The following is a 24,606-nucleotide window of genomic DNA, read 5'->3' on the forward strand; positions in this document are numbered from 1 at the left end:
ACTTAAAAAAAAATGAAGTTCTACCTTCTTTTTTGAATACAGAAGGTCTGCCATTGGGGCTGAGGAGCAGCTTCCCCTTCACACAAGGCTAGTATGATTTTGTTTGCCACAGTCCCCACTCCGCCCTGCCATCTTGACATTCTTTTAGCTTCACCCCTACCAGTTGATTCAGACGAAAAAGGAGAGAGTGGTAAAGCACTGCCTAGCATGTGTGAGACCGTTGGGTCCAGCCCTAAGGTAGGGGAGACAATTATTCTTTTCTTTTTTCCTTTTATGTCAATCATGGTACTTGAACTCAGGACCTGGGTACTGTCCCTTAGTTTTTGGGTTAGTTTGTTTGTTTTGCTTAAGGCTGGCACTTGAGCTCCACGGCCTCACGTCTGGCTTTTTGATGGTTAATTGGCGATTAGAGTCTCATGGATTTTCCTGCCTCAGCTGGTTTTGAACCTCAATTCTTAGATCTCAATGTTCAGATCTTAATTCTCAGTAGCTAGGATTACAAGCAGGAGCTGCCGGTGCCCACAAGGCAATTATACTTGTTTTGCCATTTCTGTGAAAAGAACAGAAGGGAGACCACCTATTAAAAGAGAAGTAGGCAGACTTCTCTGGAAGTGCAGGCTTCTCATATCCAATCCACTTCATTGACTTGGCCCTTCTACCTGCCAGTGGAAGGCAGGGGCCTGACTGCTCAGGGAAAACAGAAGCCAGGCCACATTTGTGCTGTTTTTGTTTTGTTTTGTTTTTTGGTTGGCCATGGGATTTGAACGTGGGGCCCGATCACTGACCTTGAGCTCTTTTGCTCAAAGCTAGCAATCTACCACTTTCAGCCACAGTACTACTTCCAGTTTTCTGGTGGTTTATTGGAAATAAGAGACTCACAGACTTCCCTGCCTGGGCTGGCTTTGAATCATGATCCTCAGATCTCAGCCTCCTGAGGAGCTAGGATTACAGGTGTGCACCACCAGTGCCCAGCCACATATGTACTTTGAAAGAGAAGCTCATGTATTTGGGCCTGACCTACCCTTGGAGCCTTTTCAGCCCAGGATCAGTGGGTATGAATGGGGAGGGGCCATCTCTAGAGCAGAAGCTGCAATGACTCCCCCCGTCCATTGTTCTACCCCACCATACTTTGTTCCCCTAGTAGCCCCTTGTCTGTCCTGGGTGTTCTCACTGGTTTGGAGATTGATTTCCCAGGAGCAGAAAGCCCTCATTAGCATACCATGGAGGTTAGGAACACAACTGTCACTGCTCATTTGCCCAAACCTGATGATAGTCTCAGTGGATTGGTTGCTTCCAGCTGCAAGGTGAGGTCTTGGGACACCAAGCAGAAAAGATCAGCTCCAGTGTAGCTGAGAAGCACAGAGCTGCCACCAGACCAGCTGGTATGAGGCTCTCTGTACACTCTGCGGCACTCCAGCTACTCACCTGTCTCGCCAGGTGAAGCAACAACTTAATTCTACCCACTCTAGATTGGGCAGCCTTTGGGAGCCTAGAGAAAGTGAATAAATGTAGCCTCCCACACTGTCTGGCTCCAGTAAAGCCCTGGACAATAGCGGCGATGGCTCATGCCATTCTCCAGCTGCTCTAGAACCTACTGTCCATCCTAGACTGAGTCTATCCTGGTAGAAGGAGCCAAGCTGATTTCCTACTGACAGAGCAGGAGCACAGCCAAAGTAGAGAGTCACACAGGCAGTGAGGAGGGCCTTTCTCTGCCTCCATCGCTCCTGGGCTAGGACCCAAGCAAGGCGTGTGGTCCATCTCCTTAGGACTGAGGAGGTACTAAGGCTCCCAGTCAAGTGAAGTTAACTGAGGCACAAACTTCAGAGACCACACGACACTGGCCCTGGGGAAACTATGTCAGAGGCTTGGAGGATGAGAGACAGAAACAGAGGTGCAGAGGCAGATAGAAAGACTCAGAGTCTAGAGACAAAAACTGAGAAGAACCAAGAGACAGACCCAAGAAGACCAGGAACACATGTGGAGACTCAGAAGAGAGGGAACTAAAGAGGAGGTGAGAGGCAGAGATTTAAAAACAAAATTGTGAGAGCCTGGCCTAGTGATGCAATCCTGTAAGCCCAGCATTCAGGAAGCTGTGGCAGGAGGATTATTGGCTCCAGGCTAACCTGGCCCATACAAGGAGACCCTGCCTCAAGAAAAAGCAACAGAATGAGGGAACAGAAGACACTGTACAAAAGGTAATGTACTCATTACCTGACTCATGTAATTATAATCCCTCTGTACATTACCTTTATCATAACAATGAAGTAAATTAACTTTAAAAAAAGAAACAAAAAGAAAAATGTGAAAGAGGCACACAAAGAGAGATGAAGTTAGAGATGCCTCTGCACCAAGGAGCTGGCTCGAGTGGGTATGCTTAGTATGCTTTATGTCTTCCAGGAACCAGAGGCCATCATTTGTCCCCACACAGCGCAGAGAGTACCCTCACCAAACCAGCTCCTTGTGCCTGAGCCAGGGGCTGACCCCAAAAGAAGCCTTTATTTCTCCTGATGTCTGAGATGCCTGACACCTCCTCCCCCAGCTTTTGTATCTGTGTCAAGCCTTCCCTAAGTTCTCCCCCCACTCCCACCCCAGGAAGTTCTAACTGCCCCTCACCTACACTCTGCCCCTATCCATATAGCCACTATATCCATCTAGTCCCTGGAGGGACCAGGTCTCAACCTCCTTCTCTCCCGAGAAGGGCTCCTCAATCGAGGGCAAAGGACTGAAGGATTTCCATGCTGGCGACCACAGCTCTATTGATCTGAGGATCTGTCTTCGTTAGCCGGTGCCTCCTGTCTGTCTGTGAACCTGGAGGAGAGAGAAAATCAAAATCGATGGTGAATGAATAAGCAAGCACCAGAGCCCTTATTCCCAGGTCTGCCTCTCAGCCTGCCCTAGGCTGCCCGACTGCCCCTCCCCTGCCCAGGGTCATCCTTCAGAGCAACTAGAGGCAGCTTGGAATGAGAACTAAGTACAATATAGAGGCTACAGCTCTGCCTTGCCTTCCTTGAGAAGGCCTTCTAATGTGGCCAGTTTGTGTCCAGCTACCAGATCTCCCAGCTCCAAGGTTTGGGCAGAAAGGACAGGAAAGCTCTGAGCCTCTTGCAGCTGCCAAGAGGCCTACCCCTGGAGGATAGTTCTGGGGACCTAGGAGACTTCCCAAAGCAAAGGCGAGTGTGGTTCACCCCTCCCACCCTGCAAGCACAGGCCCTGGGTGAACAGCACTCTGTCACTCTGTGTCAACAGTGTTTGCTGAGTGCCTATTTGTACAAGACCCCAAGCAGGACTTAGTAAAGGAGGCAGGTTTGGATTGAGATGCAACCTTGCCTGCCATGGCTCCTGGCACCATTGAGGTTAAAGTGAGCATTGGAAGGAATTCAGAGCTGAAAGGTGCCAAGCAGGAAGGGAGAGGGGTAGCCTTCCATCCTTCCTTCCTGGGGTGGGTGGGACTATTCAGTCGAGGCTCCTGGGAAATGAATTCAAGTCCAATTTTTCACAGTATTTGTAGATTGGTACAGCTTTTGAAACTTCTAAAGCCTTTTGTCCTGTTGGGCCTGATTTTATTGGTAGTTATTTTTATCTCCATTTTACAGATGAGAAGCCCAAGCCTCCATGATCTGAGGCATTTGCTCAAATGCATACAAGCAGAGCCCGAGGTCAAACCTAGATACTGAACATGAACTAGAAGGTGCCTCTCACACTGCTCTGACAGGGAGACCAAGCTAGAGCTAGCCACTAGGAGGGGAGGATTTCTGAAGATGCAGAGTTCTGAGGGGAGGCAGGACCAGACAGATAGCCTTCATGCTAGGTACGGTGGGTGAGCATTGATACTGGTAGAGATGGGTCATATCCCAGATCAGCCTCTTTTTTTTTTTTTAGCTCTGTCCCTGAGCTTTTTATGCTCAAGGCTAGTGCTCTACTACTTGAGCCATAGCCTACTTCAGACTTTTTGCTGGTTAATTGGAGATAGGAATCTCATAGGCTTCCTTCCCTTAGATGGCTTTAAACTGTGATCCTCTGATCTCAGCCACCTGAGTAGCTAGGATTACAAGCATGAGCCACCAGTACCCACCTCTGAATGGCAGTCCACATCCTACAGAGCACAGCTTGGGGATCTTTACTCCACAGAAGAGGCCAGTGTGTCCCTGACAGGTGGGTCTGGGTGTGGAGCATGTTGACCCCAGAGGCTTTCCATGCCCCTGGGGGATGCGAGCCCATGAGTTCAGGAACTCCTCCCCCAAAATAAAATAGCTTCTGTCTGTGAAGTACTTGCCACTGATAGCCACTGCCCTCATTTCCTCTTTTAATGCTTATAGCCCCCAGGGAAAGAGTCATCATCCCTCCCCCCCCCTTCATTTTCCCTCTGAGCACAAAGTGGTGAAGAAACTAGTGTAAACTCACACAGCTAGGAAGTGGCAGAGGCAGGACACAAACCCAAGTCCTGTGACTCAGAGCCAGGGCCTCTTCACCACCTCAGACTTTGAAGGCTTTTCAATAGGATATTAGGCCCCAGCCCAGCTGGTGGGGGGCAGCTATCTCCTAGGCCAACAGGACCAGCTCTGTCTCTGAGCTATGCCGGGCTGGTAGGTCAGGGAGGGCTAATTGGGATGTCTGTGCCCTCCCTGGGGCCTTATAATCATCATTCCTTTACATTTAAACACACAAAAAATTTTTTTTTTGTTTTTAGTATGCAAAATTTTCCACCATCTGCTTTGCCTTGGCAGAATGTTTGCTGAAAATAGCTCCTTCCTCCCTTAATTCCCACAACTTCTGGGGGCTTCGGAGTCTCAGAGCAGAGCAACCGTGTGGATCACAAGTGCCTCCCAGACTGCCAATTGTCCTTGTGCCAGGCAGACAGATGTTATATGGTCCAGAGGGGGGCGTTTCCCCATCTATCCATCAGAAAGTGACATCAGGTATCACAACAGTGCTGCGCTGATCCCACAAAGTCCTATGATTCAGACTTGGAGTGGCTACCTGGTCAGCTTCTTGGTTTTACCATGGAGCCTGGAGAAAAATACCTGGGCTATCAGAGCAGTCCTGGCCAAGCAGAGCCTGGAGGCGGGTCTTGATCCCTGTGCAACTCTGTGAGGCCCCATCTCACAGGTCCCCTGGACCACCCCAGGCCAGCTGTCTTCACAGGACAGCAGCTGCCACATGTGTCCTTTGAGGTAATCAAAGGAAACTTTCCAAAAAGGAATACTCTCCCCCCACTTCATGTACCAAAACTCGGCGTTTCCATGGTGATAGTCAAATTGCAAATCCATCCAAGAGTGAGCTGGTGGGGGAAAAGAGGGAATTTGGCCCATCCCCAGAGAAGCAGGCATAGCTGGCACCAAGTGTCTGTCCAGTGCTGAGGATGGATGCCCAGAGAAGCAGGGCAGCCCTTTTGGGTGTGATGGGGAAATCTCAGGGACACCAGGCTCCCCAGAAAGTGGTTCAGGAACTCAGGCCACCAAGGAGGGAAGGCAGGAGGGAGTCTCCTCCCCCCACCCTCATCACAGAGCCTAGTGAATCCATGTAATGATACTGCTTCTCCTGAAGGCAATCGGGACTGGCTTTTCCCTGGGGGTTTCCCATCTTCGATCTGAAAACTAAGGCGTGGGCAGAATGCAGAGGCTCGTCACTGAGCCATCCCAGACACAGCCTTTAGGGAATTATAGGAAAAAAAAATTTTAAATCAGGCCTCAGACATTCCAAGTGTTTTGTGGAGGATGGAAGAGCAAGGGCCAGAAGATTTATGAGCCTAAAATCTTCGTTAATAGACCCAAAAGATTTACGATGCCAGCTGCTGTTTGGAGGGAAGGTGGCAATGGTGATGGAATGGCAAATTAGCCCAGGGTTGGGCCTTACAGGGACAGGAAGACAAAAGAGCTGCTTCCTTGGCCATGAGAGGAAGCTATGACTAGTAGGGTAAAGAATGTTTGTGTGAGCTGCCCTTGGCCCAATCTTCTCCCCGAGCCTCTTTCCTTAGAGACAGGAAGTGCCAAGGCCAGGCTCTGACCGACACAGCAGACTTATTTCAGTTTGTTTCTTTCAAGTAGGGTTTATGAGAACAGATTAGAAATGGGATTTGGGTCTGCAGCACAAAGCCTTCCACCCTGAGGCCTAGCTCCAGTTTGAAATCCCAGGCACAATGAGACAGGGGCAGCTCACCCTAGAGAATGATACATAGCTGGCTGGTCTTTGCTCTGTGACACTCTCGTGAACTCTTATCATGAGGCTAAGGCTGTCTCTGCTTTATCATGACTGGGCCCTTTGGGGTATGTGACAGGAGAAAAGAACAGGTCAAATGATAGAAACTTAGGGATGTTTACTGGGTGAGTTTTCACCTTGTACAACACAGGAACCCCATGAAGACAAGGCAATATGGGTGTTCTTCACCTCACCTCCTGCTGCTATTTTGGACAGACATACAACTCCTATGTGGCATGGCACCCGTGTCTTGTGATTTTAGTCTCACTTCTGTGACTACATATAATGGAGGGAAAGGGGTAGAACAATGGGACAGATAAGCTTGCCACCATAACCTGAGTCCTGGGACACCCTACCCCATAGTCTACTGCCCAAGCCTTTGCCATTTTCCCATTGGCAACAGGGGATCCAGGAGATACTCAACACCCCCAGCGACTCCATGTCCACCTTAGCCTCTAACTACACAGATACTGCAGGTCAGCTGGGGAAAGGAGAAGTAGAAGCTGTGACATCTCCAAGTCAGGAACTATGACTTGATGCCAGAGCACCTGGAAAGCCAGTGTGAAGGTCAGTCACCAGCTCTCCACAGGGACTGAGTTCCACAGTACCTAGCTCCCCTTCTGGCAGAGTTTCGGGGAACATTAGCCGCGATCCTCCTTTAGCCATACCAAAGGAGGACATTGGGAGCCACTTGCTCCAGATGTCTAACAAGCATCCTTGCCTCCTGCCCACCTCCTCCCACCCCTTTGTCTAGGGACCACAGGACTGGTGTTTAGTCAGCCAGGAAATGAGTCAAAACAACGTAAGTGCTTACAGCACTGATGCCCGCGGGATCTGATCTCAGTGGATCGCTGCTCAAAGCCACGCAGTCCCGGATCTGAAAAGCAACTACAAAATAAGCCAAGTGTCTCCTTGTATTTCTTAGGTTCCATGAAGGAGAACATGGCCCATTGACATTCCTCCTCTTTTTACTTCTACATCAGAAAAGCCACAGCAGAGTCTTCTTGCCAGGCAGAGGGAGAGGACCATAGCAGAAAAGGGGGCAGATCCATGAGTAGAAGGAGGCAGAGGCATGGGACAACCATGTAGTTAGTCATCATACTTGCCCTATGCCTTGGGTCACTCCCTAAAGAGAAGGGCCCCCGAGATCCTTGGTGGGCAGGGGAGTGGGCTTCTCCTGAAAGTGAGAAGAGCCTTTGTGGAGGGTGAAACTGGGATCTATGGGATTTTGGGGGGGAATCTATGGGATTTTTTTTTTTTTTGGTCAGTCGTGGGGCCTGAACTCTGGGCCTGGGCACTGTCCCTCAGCTCTTGAGCTCAAGGCTAGTGCCCTACCACTTGAGCCATTGCACCACTTCTGGCTTTTTCTGCTTATGTGGTGCTGAGGAATCGAACCCAGGGCCTCATGCATGCAAGGCAAGCCCTCTACCACTGAGCCACCTTCCTAGCCCCTCTATGGGAATTTTTGTTTGTTCTGTGCTGGTACTGGGGCTTGAACTCAAGGCTACCTGCTCTCGCTTGATTTTTTTCACTCAAGGCTGGTGCTCTACCATGTGAGCCACGTCCTTCTCCACGTCCAGATTTTTGCCGGTTAATTGGAGATCAGAGTTTCATGTATATGTCTGCCTGGGCTGGCTTTGAACTGAAATCCTCAGATCTCAGCCTTTTGCATAACTAGGATTACAGACCTGAGACACTGGCACTCAGCAAGGCCTGTGTTTTTGCTGGACCTGATAGGCCATGTCAGGGTCCCTGGTGAGGAACATTAAGGCCTGGAGATGAGCATGACCAGCGATGATGGTGATGAGAAGATTAACTCCAGACCAACAGGTGGTGAAACTGGGAGGATGTGAGGTGTGAGGGTGAAGGTGATAATACCTCTATAAAGCACCTACTGTGTGCTGGCCATTCAGCTGTAGAAGCCCAGCACTGAGGCTCTATTATAGGGCCAAAAAACGACCAGCCAGCTTTGAGCCTCTGGATGCCTGCATGTGGGACCTGTCACTACCTCAGCAGAAAGGTGACATAGATTGAGGCACAGAAACTTTCCAGGAAGTTCCAGATCCAGATGGAAGCCCCATTTCCCCTTCCGGTCTCTCTAGCAGATTTCCCTAACTGAGCAGACACTTCCTCCTGTTGAGCCTAATGCAGTCTGAGAATGTTACATGCTGCTCACAAAGGACTTGGCAGATCAAATGAAACCTATTAGCCACCCTGGGTATAGATCAATCCTGTTTCTAATCTTATCTCCTACCAAATGAGGGCCTGCAGCTCAGGGCTGTTGGGAGGGTTAAGACTGGCTTTCTAAGCACCTAACACTGTCTGCAAGACCCCAACCTACTCTCCCTCCCCTCTCTGTAACTGGCATTTTGCATTTCAAAGTAAAACACATCAACAGAGGCCCTCATTGGTCACCTATGAGAGCTGGTTACCTTTGATTTCACACCTTTCTGTGCATTTTTGCTTATGATCCTTACAGCCTTTAATTAACATGCTATGCAAATTGATGAGAGAAGTCAGGAAAGAGGCCAGAGCTCTTGCATTAAAACCAAGTCTTTGTAAGATCTTGATAGAAGGGAGGGGGGAAAAAGCCTACTGAATTAAGTGGGCAGGACAAGTGTAAAAAACAGGAGGAAGAAATGGAAAAATATAGAAAGATTTCACAGTCACATCGCTTTGCAGTGTCTTTAAGCTCCTGCTTCAGCTTAAAGCATCTGAAACAAGTCAAAAATACTGAGACTTGGATTCAATTTATACACACAGGGCTGTGTGGGCCCCATCTCTAAGCCCTGAAGCCTGCCTCATAAGGTGGGCACATAGATGTACATTTCTATGTTTAAATGAAAATAGACTGTTTGGAGGATGAATATATCCTGTATCATGACACCCACTGTCGAACCAGCCAAATCTGGTCTTCTTGAGTATAGAAAAGAAGCCTTTTACTGTGAGAGCTCCTTCTCTTCCTCCCCCCCCCCAGTTCCACCCCCTCCCTGTTCCTGAGATGGTGCCCTCTTCCCTCTCATTGGTACTTCACTGGGTGGACTGAGATAAGGATCCAGGCCTCCTGGCCCTTCGTTCAGCTCTTCTGGGGGGAAGATCCTCAGGTTCTCAGGTTCTGGAGCCTGTCAGAGCCTGCTCCTCTGACCTGTAGCCTGGGCCTCAGTGTGGTCATCTATGAAATGGGTGGCACTATTTCTTATGGGTTATTCTGAAACCTTTAGCCTTACTAGGTGGGAGGCCTTGGAATCGCTTTGCCTACACCAGTTGGGATCATTAGCTTCTGCCAGGCAAGGAGAGAGGGTGTCAGAGAGGGTGACTGGGGGTAGGAGAGAAGTCTGACGAGGGAGCTAGCCCTCCCTGCTAGAGCTGGGCATACAGAGCTCAGATCCTAGCTTCTGCATATCAGCTTTCCCTCTGACTAGCAGAAGGAGGACTCCACCATCACCTCACCCCCCTCACACACGCGCACACCAGTGCCTTACCTCCAGACCCCCAGCAGTGTTTCTTATGCCCTAGCTGGCCGAGGTTCTTGGTCATTTTGTCATGGCAGGAGAGAGGCCTGGCCTGACCCCCTCTGTTCAAGCAGCAGCAGGAAGGGTGATCTCTCTTTATGTCTGTCTTTCCAGTGGTTTCCAGTGACAGTGATAGTGACTCAGATCTCAGCTCCTCCAGCCTGGATGACAGACTTCCGTCCGCTGGGGTCAGGGACATGAAAGGTGATAAACCTGGAGGAGAATCAGGTAAGTGTGGGAGGCCGACTGTTTGTTTTCCAAGCCAGAGGCACAGAACGGCTTGGCTGAACTCCTCTGATAGAAGCTTCCCTGTCTAGGGTATGAAATTGTTGTAGATGAGGTGGGGTTGTACTTAGAGAGTGCTCCCCCATGAGCTAAAGCCTTAGTGCTCCTGAAGAGCCACATGGACTAGAGGCTGGTCTAGCCAGCCATGCCCTCCCCCAGGAACATTCCCCAGCTGAGATTTTGCCTTGTGAATGAAAAAAAAAAAAGAAAACTGAAAATCAGGCACAACACTTGCTTAGCTAGTCCGGATCCACTTGAAACTGCAGTGGAGTCCTTATTCCTGCTCACCTCCCTGCTGGCCCTTCTTTTTTAGCACAAGGGAGATGGAGCAGAAAAGTTCCTGATTTTGCTATCTGTGTAACATCACTTCTGTGACGGTCATATGACAGAGGGTTAACTCACATATTGAAGGAGAAAAGAGAAGGCCTTAGGAAGGAAAAGGAAAGCAGTTTCCTTACCTTCAAATCAGGTGAAGAATGTTCTGGGAACTGGGTTTTTTGTCTTTTTATTCTTGGGGGGGTTTTGGTGCGAGTACCAGGATTGAATTCAAGGCCTCATATTTCTCAGTCAGCTTGCTTGTTCATGCTGGTGCTCTACTGCTTTGAAACATGCCTTCAGTCCAACTTTTTTGCTGGTTAATTGGAGATAGAGTGTTGTAGATTTTTCTACTAAGGCTAGCTCTGAAACTTGATGGTCAGATCTCAGCCTCCTTAGTAGCTAGGATTATAGGTGTGAGCCACCAGTGCCAGGTGAGGAACTGGAACTTTGAAAGAAGTTTCAGGAAGGTCAATTTTAATGCAAAATTTAGTCTTATAATAATTGCCCCAAACTGGACTTTTTTAAACAGCTTCAGGTGTTGTCCTAAAACCAAGACTGAGTGATCCTCTGCCAGAGCTGATGTGAAAGGAATGTCTGCTAGGAATGGAAGTTTGGGATAGATCAGAGGTAGTAAAGGCTTGGGCACACATGGCAGACATTACTAGTCGATCATGAAATACTTTTTTTTTTTTTTTTTTGTCGATCATGAGGCTTGAACTCTTTGCCTGGGTGCTGTCCCTCAGCTCTTCAGCTAAAGGCTAGCATTCTACCACTTGAGCTACAGCACCACTTAAAGTTTTCTGAGTGGCGTTTTAGAGATAAGAGTCTCACAGACTTTCCTGCCTGGCTTTTTAAACGTGATCCTCAGATCTCAGCCTCCTGAGTAGCCAGGATTACAGGCATGAGCCACCAGTGCCCGGCTTGAGAGAGAATTATTTAATGAATATAAACAGGAAGTAATATCTCCTCTTTACAGCTGAGTTAACATACCATTCCTCCACCCTCATTCTGTAAAGATAGAAAAAGCTAGTAATTATGCATTTTTACATTGTTCCTTAGTGAAATGGCCTAGGGTCCATTCTGTTGCCTTGGTATATCAGGCCAATTAACAGAGGCAGAAGTTAGGTCCTGTTAGAAGATTCTTGAAGACAGCATCCATGTGAATGAGAGTAAGCTCCCCACATAGGAGTTGCAGGCAGATAGTCCTATGATTCCAAATGAGAAGATATGACCAGCTCCTGGCTAGGCTGAGTTTTATCCCTGACTCAGTTTTGGATCCAGACAGCACAGAGCCATGCAGGCCCACATGTGGTCTCTTGCAGGTGGCAGTGTGGGGGCCCCCTGGATGGAGCTCACCCGGCTGCCCAGCCACCTCTCTGGGAGCCAAAGCAGTTTGGCCAGCGAGGCTGGGGCAGGTCCTGCAGACCCACAGGGAGGTACCCTACCCCAGCCTGAGCCCAAGGGTTCTGGTGAGTATCACCCACACCTCCTAGCTGCCACTTCTTCCTGCTGTCCTGCTGGCTTGCTCGCTCTTACACACACACACACACACTCACACACACACAGCCCTCTTCCTCCTCTAACACTCCACAGTGGTACAGTAGTGTGTAACATTTTCAGTTCTCCATGGTGACCAAGCATGGTGCCAGATGCTGGGGAACAAAGATGAGGTACTGGTGACTCCTGGGTTCTGATGGACACACAGAAGCAGAGAGAGACAGATAACAGGTCTTGAAGCACTCAGCCAATGGATGGAGAGGATCTGGCCCAGAGTACAGGCTCTCTGCACTTGGCCCAGCCTTGGCTCCCTGCCTCCCACATCTCTGTGGTTCCTTTCAGATGAGCAGAAGGCATCCGGCTGTGTGGGAACTGACTGACCCAGTGAGGACCCATTCTAATTCCATCCTCACCTGTCCTCACTTTTCTTTCTTCTCCCAAAGGCAAGAGATACACCTGGGCGAGTCCTCGCTGTTGATGTGGCCTCAGTCCGTCCCCTCAGCCTGACCTGGGCTCTGATGTTTGTTTCATGAAGCTAGTTCTCCAATGGAAATTCTGAGAGAGAGAGAGAGAGAGAGAGAGAGAGAGAGAGAGAACATGAGCGCTGGAGCCAGGCTGCCAGGCTCCTTTCTGAAGGGGGCCTGAGCCCATCACCCTGTGTCCATGACCTCTAACTTAAACCAGTGTTTGGGGGCTGAACCTTCTAGTCCCACCCAGTGCCTTTCTGCACCCTCCTGGCAAGGGCCTCTTCATCCAACACTCCTCTACCCCCCTCCCCCAGCCCTCACCTGTATTTATTGCCCTTCCCTCATTCCCCAGACTGCCCCAAGTTCACGTTTAGGGTCTTGGGCTGGCTGGAAGGGCCCTTGCTGTATGCACTGCAGCTGTGTCCTGCAGGGCATTCTCTGGAATGGTAGTCACAGTGAGAACTGTAACCCAGAGTGTTCCCTTCATTGTGTGGGTATACCCGGAGCCCAGAACAGGTGGGAGGAGAGAGGGCCACACTTTGCCTTGCTCCAGGAGCTTTGTTTAACCTCACTCATTGTTAGGTTTCTTGAGTCCCTCCATGGGCCTCCCAGACTTTTCTCAGCCAGGAAACATGTCTCCCCTAAAACATGAATTCACTGATCTTTAGTAGATGCTGGCTGGTATGAAGTATACTCAGTATAAATGCTTCTGAGAAACCCTTTCCTGAAAACAGAATATGTGTGTGTGTGTGTGTGTGTGTGTGTGTGTGTGTGTGTGCGTGTGCGTGTGTGCATGTGTGTGTGTGTGTAATGTCTCTCTTTCCTTCCCCCACCCACCCCAGTCTCACAAACTGGGAGCTCCCAGGCCTTAGCCTTTCTCTTTGCCACTGGCAGAGATAGAAAAACTCTGTTTTCCTGTGACATGTTATGCTTTAGAATTGAAACAATAAAGATTAGAATTTGCATTGAGCTGGTGTGGTGATCAAAGACCCTGATGGCCTGTGTTTCTGAGCTGCATCAGGAGAAGTGATGAGAGAAAAGAAAAAACAAAACAACACAAAAAAAAACATAGTTCCATTGATTTGCTGCCGTGAAAGGAATGAGCTAGATCTATGTGTGTCTTAGAGTTCACAACCCTAATGCTGAGTAAAAAAGCAGGCCATCTAGGTTAAAAAAAAAAAAAAAAGAATCTAAATGAGTTACACATATGTACCTGTATATGGGTTTATGGGTTTTGTGTGTTTTTTGGAGGGGAGGGATATACTAAGAATTGAACCCGAGGCTTGCATGTGTTAAACAAGCTGAATGCTAAAACAAAACAAAAAACAACCAAAAAAAGCATACACACACAAACACACTTTTTTCCCCCCATCATGGGGCTTGAACTCAAGGTCTGGGCGCTGTTACTGAGTTCTTTTGCTCAAGGCTAGAGCTCTACCACTTTGGGCCATAGCTCCACTTCCAGTTTTTGAGTAGTTAACTGCAGATGAGTCTCACAGGGACTTTTCTTCCCAGACTGACTTTGAACTGTGATCCTCAGATCTCAGCGTCCTGAGTAGCTAGGATGACAGGTGTGAGGCATTGGCACCTAGCTTTTGTTTTTGTTTTTTTGTTTTTTGTCAGCCATGGAGCTTGAATGCAAGGCCTGGGTGCTGTCCCTGAGCTCTTTTGCTCAAGCCTCTTTTGCTTTGCCACTGAGCCACAGCTCTGCTTTCCTTAAAAAAAAAAATTAATGGTTAAAGACTTCTGGTAACATACAGTGGCCTGAAGACATACATAATTTCTTTTGTTCCCCATCCCAGTTCCCTCTAAAATGACACAAAGATATTAAAATGGCATAAACCCCAAAAACTTACCTGAGATCATGAGTACTTCTCTGTGACTCAGTTTTCTCATCTGTAAAAATGAGGATTATTATAAACATGAAAGCTGTACCAAGCATAGTGGTGGGTTTCTGTAATCCCAGCTACTCCAGATATGGAGTCAGGAAGATCATGGTCCAAGACTGGCCCAGGCAAAAGCACAAGACCTTACCTCAAAAACAAACTATAAGCAAAAGGGCTGAGGCACAGCTCATCTAGATGGCATAAAAAGACAGTGCAGTGACTGACTGATGGTGCTTGGGACCAGCTAATGTTCCTACTCTGGCATTTGGGATTTTGGAAGCATGATGCCCAGCTGGATCAATTCTGCCACTGGCTAGATCCTGGACAGTTGCTGGGGTCTTGTTAGAGACTTTGGCACAGTAGACGACAAAACAGACATGGCCCCTGTCCTTCTGAGTCACCCAGTAGACTAAAAACAGATCACCGGTGCCCTTCCCAGAATGACTGTTGTGAGGGTGAGGAGCTGAAGAGGAGCAGGCTGGGAAGGTGCATTTTTACATCCCCAGGTGATGGAGAGGCTCCCTAGGTCGAGACTGCCGTGCGGACCCCTTGCTCTGTGGAAACCATTTCCCTGCATTTCCTAGAATTAACACCAGCTGGGGGACTTGACACAGACCTCGCAGGGGACAGAGGGGAGGTGAAGAAGACCAGGATCAGTGTGCAAGGTGAACCCCTATCTCCGTGTGACTCCTCAGGAGAAGCCCTGCTGCGTGTCCCACCCCAGGACAGAACTAATGCATCCATGGCAGGATCACCTCCAACAGCTCAGCTCATTAGAGCCATTTCCACCCCCCAAAAGTGGGAGCTGCCATCCTTCCTTAACATGACAACACCCACTCTCTGGCATTGCACCTCCAGGTTCCTAGGAGCCTGTGTTCTGGGTCTGCATGTCCCCGCTCCTCCTGTGAATGTCGCTGTGTCCTGCCCAGTGCAGGGCGCAGCAGGGGGAGGCTGCCAACTCAGGCAGGTAGGCCTCCTACCAAGGATGCCAGGCAGCACCCCCACCCACCACCACAGTCCTCCATTCTACAGAGCCAATGCCAAAGACAGACGAAGCATTTTGCCATGACGGGAAGATTACCACTGTGGCTTCTATCACACCTGCTACCAGCTCTGGGGAATCCTTATGTTCCTAAGAGTCACATCATTTTCACACCACCCATTTCACAGAGGAGGAAACTGAGGCCCAGAGAGACCCTGAAACACCTGTGTTTGCATCCGGGGCAGAACATGCCCTTGAGGATTTGCTTGTAAAAACAAATCAGGATTCTGAGAACAGAGAAAGTTGGTATAGGCAGAAGGGCAGCCCCGCTGGGTCAGTAGCACAGATGGAAACTTCTAGAGAAGAACGGGAAGAAACAATCCCTTATCCTACTGCTACAAAGAAATTTTGCCAACACCCCTCCCCCCACACACACACACACTTATTTTGTCCATGGCTCTGTGTAACCAAGAGTGGCAGGAACTGACATCTATCTTCCTTCATCAGGGTGAGACAGTGAAGCAGCTGTCCCTTCCAGCCACATTTGGGAGAGTAAAGTGTGGCTTTGGCCTAGAGAGCTTCCAGAAGCTTCTGGTGATCAAACAGCCCTACCTCCCCACCCAGGCTGTCTCTGCATTCACTCTCACCCTCCAGGGCTATAAGAGCCAGGCCAGGACATGTGTGGCCCCTGAAGTCCAAGAGGAGGAGGAGGAGGAGGATGCTTCACAGACCCCCAGCTCATCCCCTCACCATCCATACCCAGAATTTGTTTCCTTGTCCCAAATGGAAGCTCTGTACCCATTTAGCAGTAGCTCTCCACACCCACTTTCCCAGCTCCATAACCACCACCAACTTCCTGTGTCTTATTTCTGACCACTCTGTCCTTCCTTAGGCAGACAGTCCAATAGGGTCTGGCAGTATCCTCAGGGCCCACCTGTGCTGTGTGTATTTAGGGCTGAGTTTATACCCACTGTGTGGGCATAGGGCATCTTGCCTCTTCAGGTTTGTGTGTGTATATGCGCCAATATTGGGGCTTGAACTCGAGGCCTGGGCACCATCCCTTAGCTTTTTGGTGGTTAATTGGAAATAGAGTTTCACAGACTTTCCTGCCCAAGCTGGCTTAGAACTTCAGTCCTTAGATCTCAGCCTCCTTAGTAGTTAGGAAGACGAGCATAAGCTACTCTTGCCTGCCTTTCCCCAGTCTTCCATCCACAGATATTTGATTTGTTTCCCCTCTTGGCTGTTGTAAATAATAATTGCCATGAATACAAACATCTGTTCAAGTTCCCGCTTTCAACTCTTGGGTAAAAGCAGGTGTGGAATTGCTGGATCATATGCTAATTTTGTGGGGGGGGGTTATGTGTTTGTTTTGAGCCATTGTTTCATTCTAAACCAGGCTGCCCTAGAACTCTCAGTTTTCCTGCCTCTGCTTCCCAAGGACTAGGATTACAGGTATGTACTTCTCTACCCTTGTTTAATTGTTTGAGGCACTCCATACTGCTTCTGCAGCAGCTGTACCATTTTACAGCCCCCAAAAGAGCACCAGAGTCTTACATCATTTCCTCTTACAGCCGATTGCTCTCCTGTACCTCCAAGGGAACAGGTGTCTGCTGGGGACCAAGGCTGCTCCAGCTTGGCTGGAGTCCTACTGGCCTCTGTACTAGCTGCTTGGCCCCCTGCCTGAGTAGGGCCCTGTGCTTAGTTTCTTGCTTTTCTGTTATCATCTGGAAATGCTTAAAATTTTTCAAATAAGATTCCCTCCTCTTCATCACAACTACTACCACCACCACCCCAGGCCTTGTAAGTTGTGTAGCTGCCTCTGAGTAGCCATGTCTTTCTGGGTGTAGACTCCACAAGTAACATTCCATCAACAGTCAAGGCCTTCATGGTGAGTCTTCAGACTCTCTGCTGAGCGGGCAGCCTGGGCAAGGGCCAGGGTCCCTGGCTGGATGACCATGATCACAGGTCCTCATCATGGTCCTGTGTGTGTTACTACTCCCATCTGTGAGACAAGAGAGCGGTGCTAAACCATTTTCTAATAGTGTGAGGCAGTGGGTCAAACTGCCTGTCGGTGTGCCATCTAAGGCTCCCTGCACATACCAAGGATGAGACTAAAGAGAAAACCTGATGCTGGCCTTGTCTCGACCACATGGAGAGAAGGCTTCCTCAGGCCCTACAGGAAGAGCACTGGTGGAGACCCACCACAGCCAGATCCTGGTGCCCCCTGCAAACAAGGTCTGTATGTTCTTTTCCTCCGCTCCCCACACCGGTTGGCACAAAGCTCTGCCAGTGATCGGGGCTCCAACTTGCACACTAACCCCTCCAGGCTGTCTTGTGCAAGAAGGTAGAGAAAGCATTGCCCACCCCCAATCCCATCCCTGCAGAGTAGCAAGAGGAGGGGGGAGAGAATGGCAGGTGGAGGAGAGAGGTGGGTGGGAACTCTGAGAGCCCAGGAGCCCCCACAAGCTGCCACATCACCACTGAAACAGACTGAAACTCTGAGCCCTTTGATGCGGGCCCCAGGACGTCTGCAGCTTCTTCAGTGCCAATTACTGGAGGAATAATTCAGTGTGCACACCCCCTGCCTCTCAGCAGACACTCTTTGGGGACATTTTAAGTCTGACTGTACCTGCTGAGCAGCTGACAAGTGAAGCCTCTCCCTCTCTCCCTCCCTCCTTCCCAATTGCCATTTCCTTCCCCCCTGCCCAGATTCTTTACGAGAAATAGAAGACCCAAAGCTGGGTCCTCCTAAGGATGGAGCCTGGCAAATTAGTCCTCTAGACCCCCTGTCAGTGCTTCTAGAATGTGGTGGAGCAGTACTAAAAGCTTTCGTCTTCCACTGGCTTCTGAAAGGCAGAAGCCAAATCTTATTTATCTTTAAGTCCCTGGTTAGCTGTCAAGAAATACTGCTAAATTGATGGAGACTGGGTGGGTAGATGGATGGATGAATAGATGTGTGGATGAATGGATGGATGGATCGATCGATAGATGGGTGGATAGATGGAAAGAGGGATGGTGGGTGGTTGGATAGACGATAATGGATTAATGGGTGGATGATGGGTAGATGGATGATAAATGGGCACATGGATGGGTGGATGGAGGGAAGGATGATGGGCGAGTGAATGGATGGATGGATGATAATGGACAAATGAGTGTTAAGTGGTAGGTGGGGGTTAACTTTTGGTCTTTGGGCAAATGAACAGAGAGATCAGTGGGTCCAAGTACAGCCCCCCAGAGCAGGAATTAAGACTATCTAAAAAATTATCAGAGTAACCAGGCACCAGTATCTCACACTTGTAATCCTAGCTACTCAGGAGGCTGAGATCTTAGTATTCCTGTCCAAAGCCAACCTGGGCAAGAAAGGCCATGAAACTCTTTTTTTTTCCCCTCTCCCCACCACTCCATGAAACTCTTATCTGCAGTAAACCATCAGAAAACCTGAAGTGGCACTGAGACTCAAGCGGTAGAGCATTAGCCTTGAGCTGAAGAGCTTAGAGACAGCACCCAGGCCCAGAGTTCAAGCCCCACAATCAACAACAACAAAAAATTACCAGAGTAAAAAGGGGGCTAGAGATGTTTCAGCCTAGCAAGCATGAGGTCCTGGGTCAAACTTGCTGCCACAAAAAAAATTTAATAATATTAATAAGTGGAGTTATGTCTCAAGTGGTAGAGTACTAGCCTTGAGCAAAAAGGTGCTTAAGAACAACACCTAGGCCCAGAGTTCAAGGTCCAGGACTGGCAAAATAATGATAGTAATAAACAGAGCCACAAAACAGACATGAGAAGAAAGCACATTTAGAGAGAAGAATAGGTCAGAGATCGGATGAGGCAAGGGATCCCTAGGTGAAGCCCTTTGCCCCTGTACCCAGGGAGAGACTGAAGGGGCTGTGCTCCATGGCCCTGTCACAGTATTTGCACTGTGGCGATTCAACACTTCCTCATCTCACCCTAAATGTCCACAATGTCCCCCACACACACTTCAATGTCTTGTGGGAATGGATTTGGGATTTTTTTTTTTAAGTAGCAAAGGTCATATCTGACTCTGATTCACAACTTGTACATGGACCCTTCTGTCCACACCCAGGACAGAGTCAGAGGTGCCACACACTGACCTAGGAGTTAGTTTTCCAAGAAATCTTAGCAAAGACTTTGGCTTTTCCCAGAACCTTGATTTCTTTGGTGAGATGAGGAGCTTGGAGATCCCATAGCCAGGGTGACCAGCCATCCTAGTTTTCCCAGAACATAGGAGTTTCCTGGGAGAGAGACTGGGTTTTCAGTGTCAAAACCGGGGAAGTTCCTGGGCAAAGTGATCCATAGAGACAGCTAGTACTCGGTCACATGTGTTGCAAGGGAAGGTCACACTGAGCCTTATATTAATTCCCATAAACTAGCGGTAAAGATGAGTCCCTGCCTTCCCCCACTTCACAGACAGGGGAAACAGACTAGGAGAGGTGAAGTACCTGGCCAAGGACAGCCAGCAAGTGGCAGAGGAAAGATTCGAGCACATAGCCTGTGCTTCTAACTACATGCTCATAGTGTCAGCCAGCTTTCCATGTTGTGGTGAAATGCCTGAGATCAACTAAAAAGAGGGAAGGTTTCTCCGGCTTCAGTGTTCAGGCAGTGGTAGCATGGTCCTGTTGCTTTGGGCCAGTGAAGAGGCGTCCTATCATGGTGAGGACATGTGGCTCTGCTCACATCATAGTACCTGAAGAACAAAAAAAGGGAAAGAGGAGAGGCCAGGGTCCCACTGCTCCCTCCAATGACTGTACCTCCCCTGACTAAGTCCCGCCTCCTAAAAGTTCCACAAGTTCCAAATAGCTCCCTGAGCTGAGGACCAACCTTTGAGCACACTCACTTCTGGAGCTTCCCTGGTGGCTCACACTTGTAATCCTGGCTACCCAAGAGGCTGAGCTCTGAGGATTGAAGTTGAAAGCCAGACCCGGCAGACAAATCTGAGGGACTCTTCGCCACCAAAAAGCTAGAAGTAAAAGCATGGATCAAGTGGTCAAGTGCCAGCCTTGAATAGAAAAAGCTAAGTGAGAGGGCAAGACCCTGAGTTCAACCCCAGTAATCACACACACACACACACACACACACACACAGAGGACCCTCGTTTGTATCCTTGTCTCCACTGTGTTCCATGTCCCATCCTACCCCGCCCCAACACAAATCCTCCCCACGCCCTCTTGCTGGCATCCCTCCTGGCCCAGGAGGCAGCGTTTCCTGCCTGCCCAGCCTGGGGAATTCTGAGCTGGGAATTCAAAGAGCTCAGCACAGAATAGACTCCAACAGGGTCAGCTAGTGGAAATAACAAGATGATAAATTATTCTAGGGAAAGAGCGATTTTCCTTATAGCCTACTTGACTCACAAAACATCGTGATCATGTTGGAAATTGGAGGAGTCAGAGCTGGTATCTGGGGAAAGAGAAATAAAAGCTCTCTGCCTGCTGCTGACAGCACAGCCCCCAGGTGTGAGAGTGAGTGTGGGGTCAGTTCCAGACTGGGCACACAGCTGGCCCCAGGCAGCCATGTCCTCCCTTAGCTGGCCCCAACCAGCAGGGCCTGCTACTCTCTTCTGGTCCTGGCTCTGACCAGATCTTAGACGCATCACTTAACCTGAGATTCAATAAGTTGCAGCTGTTGGGCCTCTAGGCCAGTCAGGCACTGGCCTTGGGATGCTTCTGCATGCTCTCAGATGCTTGCAGGTAACAAGTTTATCCTTTCCTTTGCTTGTTTGGGTTTTTTGTTTTGTGTTTTGAAGTTTTTTTTTTTGTTTTCATTTATTTTTCTGTTTGTTTGTTTTGGGTCAGTAATGGGGCTTCAACTCTTGGCCTAGGCTCTGTCACTGAGCTCTTTTGCTCAAGGCTAGTACTCTATCACTTTGAACCATAACACCAATTCCAGTTTTCTGGAATTGGTTAATTGGAGATAAGAGTTTCATGGACTTTCCTGCCCAGGCTGGCTTTGAACTGCCATCCACAGATCTGAGCCTCCTAAGTAGCTAGGATTACAGGCGGGAGCCTCCAGTGCTCAGCTCTTATTTGGGTTTGGTTCTGGTTTTTTAGTTTGTTTTTGTGATACTGAAGATTGAGTTCAGTCTTACACATACTTGCTAGGCAAATTCTCTACCACTTGAGCCAAGCCTACTCCTTTTTTTTTAATTTAATTTTATTGTATTTGTGAACATACTGTACAGAGGAGTTACAATTACATGGGCAGGATAATGCGTACATTTCTTACCAAGCATTGCAGCCTCCTCCTTTGTTTACCCTTCACATCCCTTCCCAGCCTCCCCCCTCCCCCCCAATAAGCCTACTCCTTTTTTTAGTTTGTTTTCAGACTTTTTTTTAAATGCTGGTCCTGAGGCTTGAACTCAGGGCCTGGACACTGTCCCTGAGCTTTTTTGCTCAAGACTAGTGCTCTACCACTTGAGCCATAGCTCCATTTCCAAGTTTTTGGTGGTTGGAGATAATCCCATGGACTTCCCTGTCCGGGATGACTTTGAACCATGATCCTCAGATCTCAGCCTCTGAGCTACCTAGGGTTACAGGCCTGAGCCACCAGCACCTGGCAAGTCTCAGTCCTGATCCACCTACCTCTGTATGCCAAGTAGCTGGGTTATAGGTATGCACCACCATATTCTATTATAGTTGTTTTTATTGCTGCTTTTATGGAATTCTTTTTTTTCTTTTGGTGGTGGGGGTCAAACCTAGGGTTTTGTATATGCTAAACACAGAGTTATACGTATACCCAGCTCTTGTGGGAATCTTGGATGGATGAGGAGCACCCTTACTTTCCAGGTAAATATTATCTTGTAAATTTTGATCTCTCAGAGAGTTTAGGAAAGAAGGGGACCTCTTTGCCCTCACACTGAATGGCCCTAGGGAATAAGAACTACAGTTGGCACCTAACAAACACATCAAGAGACCAGCCCGAGATACACTTCTCCTAGCTCTGTTGCTCATGCCCCCAGGGAGATCAGGCATCTGCCGGTGGACAGGAGATAAACGAGCATCACCAAATTGTTGTTCTGGGCTTGCTGGGAGGCCAGACTCGGACTCTGAGATGAGCTCTGTTCTAAAGACATTTCTCACTGTTTAAAGGGTTTTGATCCCTTCGCTGCCCAGGAACTGGCTGAGTTCCCAGGGCTGAAGTTGCCTTGAAGTTGACTGCTGGGTAAGACAAAGAGCTTTCCCCTGTTTTCTTATGGACTTCATCCAGAGCCTGAGTTTGCAGCATAAAGATTTCAAACATCCTAAGTAGGTTTCTGCAACTAGACTTTTTTTTTTTTGGCAAATACAAGAATAAAATTGAGGGTGGGGGCAGACACAGAAAGAAAAATAAGACCCAATGCCAGACTGAGGCAGACTGAGCAGGGGGTATCCTAAAGAGACTCAGACTCAAGGGGGATTCATCAGCCAGAAAAATAACTTAGATTTGAGGGTCCATATTTTAACTTGCCAACCAAGAATACAAGATCAGCATCCAGGAGTGGTAGAGCACACCTGTAATCTCAGGACTCAGGAGGCAGAGGTAGAGGCAAGAGGATCTCTCATTCAAGGCCTTGTGTAAGATCACCCTTATAATAAGATCATTTTAGAAAGGAGAAAATTTTCATAAAACGGCTTTCTTATAAATGAAGGGAATTTAACCTTGTGAATAACTTACTGTAACTGCCCTCTGCTTCTCCCACTTTGTCTTGGACCAGACAGGAAGACGTCCTCATGAACCAGTCAGCCTATCTATGGCCTTTTGCAAACTACCTGGGCAGGGCCATGACTTGGGAGCTGGATGCCAGAACTCTGGATAGCTGCTAGGTCGTAGGGTCTTCTGAACATACGGCCTGGAGTTGAACTCAGAGCCTAGCTCTTGCTGGCATAGAACGCTGTAGGTAACTTTGCCTCAGTTTCCCCATCTGGACAGTAGTAGTAGTTGTTGTGCCCATTTCTTTTTTTTTTCTTTTTCTTTTTTTTTTTTGTGGGGCCTGAACTCTGGGCCTGGGAGCTGTCCCTCAGCTCTTCAGCTCAAGGCTAGAGCTCTACCACTTGAGCCACAGAGCCACTTCCGGCTTTTTTCTTTTTGCTTATGTGGTGTTGGGAAATTGAACCCAGGGCCTCATGCATGCAAGGCAAACGCTCTACCACTGAGCTACCCTCCCAGCCCCGTGCCCATTTCTTAGACTGGCAGTGAGGCCATGTGTGGGACACACTGTGCACTTGGTCCTAGATTCCTATTGGTTGTCTATTTGGTTGAACTCAGGGCCTCAGACTTGCTAGATAGGGACTCTACCACTTGACTCAGGCCTCCAAACCTTTTTGCTTTTGTTATTTTTCAATATGGTCTCAAGTTTTTGCTGGGACATCCTGGACTCCAACCCTCCTATTTCCACTTCCTACATTGCTAGGATGACAGACACATGTCACTACACCCAGATACTGGTCTCATAAACTTTTGCCATGGCTAATAGCTGCCTCCCTACTTGGGATTATAGGTGTGAGCCACCATGCCATCTACTGTCGCTTTTTCGCTGAAGTCCCCACATCCCCTTGTGGCTCTGTGGAGGGAAGTTCAAATGAGTGCAGAGATAGGAATGGTCTTTGGAGTAGAAGCTTGAAAGCTACTTGGTAGAAAGGGGGCACAGCAGTCCCTGAGATCATGCCCACATCTATTCTCCTGGGCAGAAACTATGACAGGCCTGTAGCAGGCAGCTCGGCAGAAGCTGTGGGGCTCAGGGCTAAGCCCCACAGTTAGTGCCTTTGGGGAGGTACCTTATCAGAGGGGCATCCCAAAAGCTATCCCCCATCTCATACCACAAACAAAGTAATTCACATACCCATGCACATGTGCACAAATACGTGCACACACTCTCTCTCATACACACGCATGCACCCTGAGCCAACAAAGAGCCTTAGAACCTCAACCATGGCTAGTTGAGTGTCTGTTCAGCAATGTGCATGCACATGCCTGTGTGGGTGTGCACCTGTATGTATTGCTTGCTTACACAATTGTATACACAGACATATGCACATCAGAGTGCCACATGCCGTGCATGGAATTGTAAGTGCCTTCATGGGTGTAGCTTGAGTGTGAAAGAATTCAAATGTTGGCTCTGCCACATCTTCCTCCCTCCTTTTTCTCTCTTTCTCCCTCTCCCCTTCCCTCCCTCCTTCTCTCTTCTGCTTTCTCCCCCTGTCTCTCCCCTCCTCTGCCCCACCTTCTACTTCTGTCTTATTTTTTTCTTCACAAAGAAAGGAAGGCAGCAGAGGAGACAAGCAAGGGGCCAGGCAAACTTGGGAGTCACATAGCTTGGTTAAGGTCGCAGTTCTACCACTCCCTGTCTGGTGTAGCACCTAGGCATTTCCCTCCCTGAGCCTGGCCTACACTGTGGGAGCACAGCCCTGGATGTTTCACCCCACGGCAGGAGAGTTCTCAGCTTCACAGTGGCCATGACCTGGGACCCTGGG

The 24,606-nt window shown here is 48.8% G+C and overlaps 1 protein-coding gene across 12 annotated transcripts in view; it reads left to right on the forward strand.

Annotated features, from left to right (window-relative positions):
- Positions 1-24,606, forward strand: part of Rph3al (rabphilin 3A like (without C2 domains)) — a 161,804-nt gene that overhangs the window by 127,443 nt on the left and 9,755 nt on the right. For 8 of the 12 annotated variants that reach the window (XM_070027438.1, XM_070027436.1, XM_070027434.1 and 5 more), the window contains 3 exons: positions 9,822-9,935; positions 11,633-11,779; positions 12,251-13,239. In XM_070027438.1, the coding sequence (XP_069883539.1) occupies positions 9,822-9,935; positions 11,633-11,779; positions 12,251-12,285 (296 nt within the window). In that variant the 3' untranslated portion in view covers positions 12,286-13,239. Of the gene's footprint in view, positions 1-9,821; positions 9,936-11,632; positions 11,780-12,250; positions 13,240-24,606 lie in introns of those variants that run through there. The other 4 variants (XR_011373060.1, XR_011373059.1, XR_011373058.1 and 1 more) reach the window with 1 other exon arrangement.

Source organism: Dipodomys merriami, unplaced genomic scaffold (genome assembly GCF_024711535.1).
Source record: "Dipodomys merriami isolate MVZ:Mamm:240054 unplaced genomic scaffold, mDipMer1.0.p SCAF_19, whole genome shotgun sequence".
NCBI classification, from domain to species: Eukaryota; Metazoa; Chordata; class Mammalia; order Rodentia; family Heteromyidae; genus Dipodomys; species Dipodomys merriami.